At 39.2% G+C, this 7,920-nt stretch overlaps 1 protein-coding gene across 1 annotated transcript; it reads left to right on the top strand.

Moving 5' to 3' along the window:
• Positions 1-293: 293 nt before the first annotated feature.
• xbp1 (X-box binding protein 1) lies at positions 294-4,028 on the top strand. Its single transcript, XM_027162925.2, is given in 6 exon segments — positions 294-574; positions 1,583-1,679; positions 1,763-1,879; positions 2,091-2,177; positions 2,180-2,263; positions 3,023-4,028. Coding segments are annotated over 6 exon segments (1,140 nt in total). The 5' UTR covers positions 294-410; the 3' UTR covers positions 3,614-4,028.
• Positions 4,029-7,920: the final 3,892 nt, after the last annotated feature.

The following is a 7,920-nucleotide window of genomic DNA, read 5'->3' as shown; positions in this document are numbered from 1 at the left end:
TGCTTTCCAAAGTAAATCTAATTACTAATCCAGCTCACTAGCCGGAATATATGATGCAATCTGATGAAATATTTGACCTCCACATGCACAAAAACATTGTAAACATAACATCACACTAATAGTGTGCACACTTTACTCTGTAGTGCACTAGTACACAAAATACCCCAGAGTTGGATGTAAATTACATCAGCTTTTCTGACCAATAAGCATCCGCGTCTGAAAGACGCAACCGCGTGGCTTAGCCAATCAAATCGTACCACGATAGTAGATATAGAGCGCCCAGTGACGGCAGCCGGCATTTTCTGTGGAACAGGAAGAGGAGTAAAGAGGAGGAGATTCGCTTTAAATCTCTTTCCTCATTAAATACAACACATTTAATCTGTCTTTTAAAGCTCTGGAACAGACACAGGATGGTTGTGGTGGCAGCAGGTCCCGGAGGAGCACACAAAGTGCTTCTCATTTCTTCATCATCTTCTTCTTCCTCACACTCCAGTGACTCCTGTAATGCCGCTCCGACTTTAAGGAAAAGGCAAAGACTCACACATCTGAGTCCTGAGGAAAAAGCGCTTCGGAGGTGAGAACAATATCGTTTAGTTTGTTTTTTGGGGGGGTTGTGGGTTGTGGGTGGGTTTAATCGATATATTGCGCAGTTTATCGATTTATCGAGTTGCCACGACGTCAGAGTTGCCAGATTGGGATAATTTGTATTTTGGAAAGGGAAAAAAAACTTGCATAGGTTTACACCACCACAATAAATTCCATCCCTGTGTCTTGATTTAGTTTGCAGTGTATAGTTAAAAATGTTAGGTGACAAAAAATGGGATTTTTTTTTTTTTGGCTAAGACTTTGAGCTTCAGCGGGGTTGCCAGATTGAGTTTTTTTTTTTTTTAAAGCACAAGCCTGTTTTGTGTTATTTTTCCAAATAGTGTTGAGTTTGTGAATAAAGTACACTCGTTATAATGAGGTGTTTGGAAATGGTGTGTGTGGGGGGGGGGGTAAAACCGGGGTTTTTTCCTTCCTAAATAGATTCCGTTCACGAGGGTTGCCAGATTTCTTTGGAATTGCTTTTCAAATGTTTACATTTTTTTAAACCAATGTAATGTCATATAAAACGGAATAGACGACAAAAAGAGCCTAACATGTTTTTTTATTTACTCTTCTAAGGAATTTTTTTTTGTTTGAACTTGAAACACGATCTGCGTGAAGAAAGTATACATGGTATACGTGTCCGTTGCCAGATTGAACATAACCCCCGTTTTAAAAATATTTGGAATTTTTAAAATATATTTTTATCTCCGATTGCAACTACTGGAAAACTTTAACACATTGTTTTAAAGAATATAATGATTTTAGTAGTCAGGGGGTTGGGGTGTTCTAAGCCTGGAAGGATATAAAACGCGTATCTGGCAACCCGAAAACCACACCTATTAATACATATTCATTTTTGCCTGCGTGGCAGACATGACAAACACTGCACTTAATAGGCTGACTGCATGCAGAATAAATAGTAATTAGAATGTTAAATATTTCATTAAATATTCTAAATGACTCTCTTTTTATTTATTTATTTTTTTTTTTTTAGGAAACTGAAGAACAGAGTTGCAGCACAGACAGCAAGAGACAGAAAAAAGGCCAAAATGGGAGAACTGGAGCTGCAAGTCCTGGAACTGGAGCATGAAGTAAGTTCAGTTACCGTTTAATCCTTTTTTTTTTTTTTGGTTGCAATTGAGTCGTAAACTGACCCGAGTGATTTTTCTTCCAGAATCAGAAACTCCACCTGGAGAACCAGGTGTTGAGAGAAAGGACGAGCGATCTGATGAGCGAGAACGAGGAGCTGAGACAGAGGCTTGGGTTGGATACTCTGGTCAGGAAAGAGAAGGTAAAGAGGATTCAGGCACAGAGCTAATAAGGCGAAGAGGTTTTTAATCCGGGCGATGCGAGACGCTCGACGACGTTAATCAGTGTCCTAGTTCTTAGATAAACTTAGAACTTTAAACTGATCGTTATCTCAACAGCATGTGGGTTTTTAACATCTTATCAACAGTGTGTTGCTGTACGGTTAACGTTTTCTTCCTCGGTTACGTGTGTAGGTGCAGGTTCAGACGTTGGAGTCCGACGTGGGCGATTTGGTTTTGTTGAACGGGTCTTCTGAGTCCGCAGCACTCAGGCTACGTGTGCCTCCGCAGCAGGTGCAGGCCCAGCAGTCATCAAAACCGAAGAGTTCGCCGTGGATCCTAACGCTCCTGGCACTGCAGACTCTGAGGTGAGCGCTTCATTACACTCAGCTCAGCGAAAATCATTACAAACAGGCCCTTCTGTGAACCTTTAGTGCGTTCAAACAAACCCCGAGCGAGTCGACTCGTACAGGAAGTGAATCAGACGGGTTTTTGTGAAGGTGCTCCGAAGTTCATTTTGACGCAGTGAAAGGTGACATCGTGACCGTTTATCGGAGATTTCACACCATTGTAACCGGATTATCTGGTACACCACTGAAGCAGGTTTTTAGATAAGTCAGGGTGGAATCTTGTACAAAAAAAACAACGGCTGTTTCTGGATAATAAAACCTTTTTACACGGTTCCTGTTTATCCGGTTCAGTCTGAGATGTGACCGAAGTTAGCTACCCGACGATGACGAGAAGATGAAATGCTAATCGTTTCTTGTTTAGCTTGTTTGCTAAGCGGTCGTTACGTTACGTTGGAAGCCGGTCACCTGGTTACTCATCTAGTTTCCACTATCTCGCTGGTTATCTTCAGAAGGATGTGGATAATGCAGATATGCAGCCATTATGATAATTCTTTAGACAAACGGGAAGCGTATTCCTGCATGGAAATCAGGATCGATTAGTGCTGGTTATGGTAACCATGGTAACAAGGTCATTTTTGGTATGTTGCTTGGATTTGGTTGGATTTTTCTGGTTATTTCTTCAAGTCTACGGCGTTAAGGTTAAAGTGTTTAGCTAATAATGAATATATTTTTTGGACCGATCAGTGATTTATAATTTTTTTTTAATCTCCTCCACAGTCTGATCTCTTGCTCGGCATTCTGGACATCATTGAACCAGAGCTGTTCCTCAAAGAAGCTCAGGAGCCAAACCCCACTGAGCAGCTCCTGCTGGTGGGCTCGGCCACAGGTTCGCTACCTTCCCCCTCACCTGGAGCTGTGGGGGCCACACCAATCAAGCTGGAGGCCCTTAATGAACTGATCCATTTTGACCACATTTACACCAAACCGGTGATTGAGGAGGAGGACGAAACGGAGGGCATCTACGAAGTGAGCATCGCAGACGAGCAGGACACCGTCGTCTTCTCGTCGTCCTCCGAAGACGAATTGGAGGTGGAAGTGGAAACCGTCTCCATCAAGGACGAGCCGGAAGAAATGATCATCCCCGCCTCCGACAACGACTCTATCGCGGTCGACGACTTCCTGTCCGAGGCGTCCTCTTCCTTCGGAGGCTACGACAAGACGGCGTACCTGATGTCTGACGCGTACAGTGACTCTGGATACGAAAGGTCACCTTCCCCTTTCAGCGACATGTCGTCCCCGCTTTGCTCCGACAGCACCTGGGAAGACATGTTCGCTAACGAACTCTTTCCGCAGCTCATCAGCGTCTAAAAAAAAAAAAAAAAAACCAACACATTTGTTAGGTTAAATTTAATTCTAGCGTACTAAGCGATCATTATATGCTTCAGCACAAATTCTATTCTTTTCCTCTTTTAAGACAACTACCCCCCCCCCCCCCCCTTAATCTGAAATAACTGCCATTTGTTTCCTTGGGAATGGACCTTTGTGCTTACGTGGCAATTGGATGAATCTGTGATTCATGTTCAGTATTGTGAGATTTGTGTCTGAAAAGCTGAAGTTCATCAGGAAAGAGTTTCATTTTAAAAAGCTGTATTTATTTGTACCTTTTTTTTTTTTTTCCCAGAGTTCTGTATCGTAATCCGTCTGCTTTAATGTTGTATAACGAATTTTTATTAGCGTCCTCCTCCTGAAATCATTTACCGCATTAAAAATGTATGCATCCTCATCCTGCCTGTCTCGCTGTGTGGCTTTTGTCTGTTTTAATGCACGTCTCTCTACACCCTTGTTTTTAAATTATTTATTTTATTATTTGGATTGTGGGTGGAAGGGGGAAAAAAACCAAACAGGAACAATAAGAATCCACCAAGAAAGTAAGTGGAAAAATTAAGATAAAATTAAGTAATCTAAAAGATGTATTAATCAGAATCTCCCAACAAACTTTAATTCAATAATTACCAGTTTTAGTAAAAATAAAGATTTTTAGGTAATTAATGTAAACTCACCATTTAACCCCCCCCCCCCCCCCCCAAAAAAAAAAAAATGAATAAAACAATTTGGTGCTTTAAAACGAATTAATCCTGTAAACTAGCTGATGAAACAACTGCAGAGATGAACCTGTACCATGAACTCGAGTGTGTTTGGTTAAGCTTCAAATGCATACATGATGTGGGGGGAAGGTTTTCTGGCTGTAATGTGTGTTGATGTCTCCAGATGAACCACAAATGCTTTAAACTGTTTATTTTGAGCTGCATGTGAAAGAGAAACAGTGTGAAGTTTTTCAGAATAACTGGATTCAGTTTCAGCAGGTGTACGTGGTTTTAAATAAAAACCCCACACACTCGTGTACACTGACTATAGAGAACTTTCTATAACTGCTAGAACATGGCCATAAATTAACAGTATAGCTGTTCATTACACCAATGGCTGTTGTCTCAAAGCCGCTTTACAGAACATAAGAAATATAGAACAAAAAATTATAATTATACAAGTTTATTATTACATGATTAGTATTAGACTCTTATTTAAATGTGTTTGTGTTTATCCCTAATAAATATGCTTGTGGCTTAAACTCCATTAGATGGAAGAGGAAGAATCCTTGAGAGGAACCAGACTCAAAAGTGAACCTCATCCTCATATGGGTGACGCTGGAGAGTGGGATTATAAACTGTTATAAACACCAGTGTGTGTGATTATGAATCCTCAAAGACCAGACGGAGTCGACATCTTCTCACTGAAGGTCCGAAAGCTTCATCACACACAACAGGAGCTGAAACAACTTGTTTGTAAGGTTAACACGCATCTCACGCTGAAAGCCGCCTGAATCCTGACTCATTTTAGATCAGAAATTCAGTCATCTGTTGATATTGAATGTCATTATGTCAGATGTCATTAATTCACTCCGACATTAAAATGACTCGGTCTGAATTATGTTGGATAGAAATCCAAATTTTTGTCAAAATACAATTATGAAATACACAGAAATAATGAACGTAGGTGCGTTTATTTTGACGTTTTATGAAATCCAGAGACAAGCCTGCACAAATATCACCTCCTTCTGGAGATCTGGAAGACGTTGAGATCGTGATTTCCGACTACAGATCGCAAAGTTAAATCTGTTCAATTCTGACTGCGTTTACCTCTGAACTGAAAAAACAAGAACAAAACTTTTTGGTGAGAACGTGAACGGTTGAAGCGAAGGGAAATTCAGTTTCGTTCTAGATTTGGGATGAAATTCGAATGCAGTCCAAGAAACATTTATGTTACAAATTTAAAATAATGCTAATAAAACAAAAATAAATTATATATATATATATATATATATATATATATATATATATATATATATATATATATATATATATATATATAATTTATTTTTGTTTTATTAGCATTATTTTAAATTTGTAACAAACTATCTATCTAATACACACACACACACACACACACACACATATGTATATATATATACATATATATGTGTGTGTGTATATTAGATAGATAGATAGATAGATAGATAGATAGATAGATAGATAGATAGATAGATAGATAATGTAAACATATGTTCAGCATGTAATACAGATAGATAGATAGATAGATAGATAGATAGATAGATAGATAGATAGATAGATAGATAGATAATATAAACATATGTACAGCATGTAAGATAGATAGATAGATAGATAGATAGATAGATAGATAGATAGATAGATAGATAGATAGATATGTAAACATATGTACTGCATGTAAGACAGATAGATAGATAGATAGATAGATAGATAGATAGATAGATAGATAGATAGATAGATAGAAAGATAATCGTCAAGACAACGTCCACATTTAAAAAAAATTCTAAATAATGCTAATAATTAAAATATATATATTTACGTATTTTTTTTTTACAAAATATTTTTTCTTACATATATTTTATTATATATTATATAACCATCTTTGCTGAGATTAACGTCTTCCACACAATACAGCTGACTTTCGATCACAACAATGGGTCAAATTGCCCTGTGACACTTCACATCACGTGTGTCCTGCTCTAGAAGAGGAGATAAGATAAAAGCTGTGACTGTGTGTGAGACACTGATCAGGTCAAGATGGCTTCCCTGTCCAAACACACTCACATAGATGAAAGTCTACCTTACGTAACGCCTCGCTTGTACCTTGGCTGAGGGAATAAAACCCCAGCTTCAGTTTCCTGATCCTGTCTGTATTGCGTCAGTTACTGTACGCTGGTATTTTCTTTAGGTCACGCCCGACCTCTTTACTCTCCCCAGGGTAAATCCGTCAGTCTGGGTGGAGAGGCTTTTAAACCTAAAGACAGAGCAGGGTGGGATTGTTAATAGAGCGTAAAATATTTAACCGTGTCAAATAGGAGTAGTCAAATCATTCACTCGGTTAAGATAAACCACGGCTAATTTATCTTTAGACCACAAAAACTAAAAATATACGTAAATATATCTTTTGTCTAAAATAATCGCAGCTTACAGGCATTAAAATGTTATATATTGTTTATGTACATTTAAGCTTTAAGTTAATTAGTCATGTAGAAAATATCAGGGAATTGAAATGCTGTGAAATGTTGTGAAGCTCAAATGAATATACGTAAGGAGATACGGAGAACGGAGAAGAAGGAAAAGTGAGTATGTAGGTAAAGAGCAGATCTCTGTAGACATCGGAGAGGTTTATAATCAGACCAAGCAGCACTGTGGAATCATGATGAAACCTTAAACTGTGAGGTGAAGCTTCCAGATTCGATTTGGAACAGATTCGGATCTGGATCTTTGGAGGCAACTTCATAAACTCTTTGTCGTGTTCCTCAAGCTGTTCCTGAACGTTTATGTCGTTTTGACATAGACGCACTTAAGTGACATGACATACGGCTAAGTACGGTGACCCATACTCAGAATTCGTTCTCTGCATTTAACCCATCCAAAGTGCACACACACACACAGCAGTGAACACACACACACACACACACACACACACACACACACACACACACACACACACACACACACACAGTGAACACACACCCGGAGCAGTGGGCAGCCATTTTATGGTGCCTTGCCGGGCGAGACTCAAACCCACAACCTCAGGGTTACGAGTCAGACTCTCTAACCATTAGGCCACAACTTGCCCCAACTTTTACTTCATTTGTGTAACAGCAGTCAAGTCAAGAAGCTTTTGTCATTTGAAACATTTATAGCTGTTGCCGTACACAGTGACATGAGACAACGTTTCTCCAGGACCAGGATGCTACATAAAGTAAGTTAGTCCTAGATACACAAAAGTGCAACTGTGCAACCCTGTGCAAACAGTGTGAGACAAGACAAACATGACAAACAAGACAGTGCAGGACAAAAGACAGTGCAAAAGTATAGTGTATAGCCGACCGGTGTAAATACTGTATGTTCAATCGATCAACCTGGAATGAACACAGTATTATAGCAGCAGTTACCTGATATATTGTAAATGATTGTGTAAAATCGACTGAAACGTGAAACAGTCGAGGGTTAAGTTTGTAGCACAAGGGTCCAGCAGCTTGGTGGTGCTGGGATTCAAACTCACAACCTTCCAATCTGTTATCCAACACTTGACTCATTGAGCTA

The sequence above is a fragment of the Tachysurus fulvidraco genome, chromosome 9 (assembly GCF_022655615.1).
Source record: "Tachysurus fulvidraco isolate hzauxx_2018 chromosome 9, HZAU_PFXX_2.0, whole genome shotgun sequence".
NCBI classification, from domain to species: Eukaryota; Metazoa; Chordata; class Actinopteri; order Siluriformes; family Bagridae; genus Tachysurus; species Tachysurus fulvidraco.
Note: the sequence above shows the minus strand (reverse complement) of the source record. Positions and strands in the feature narration are given on the sequence as shown.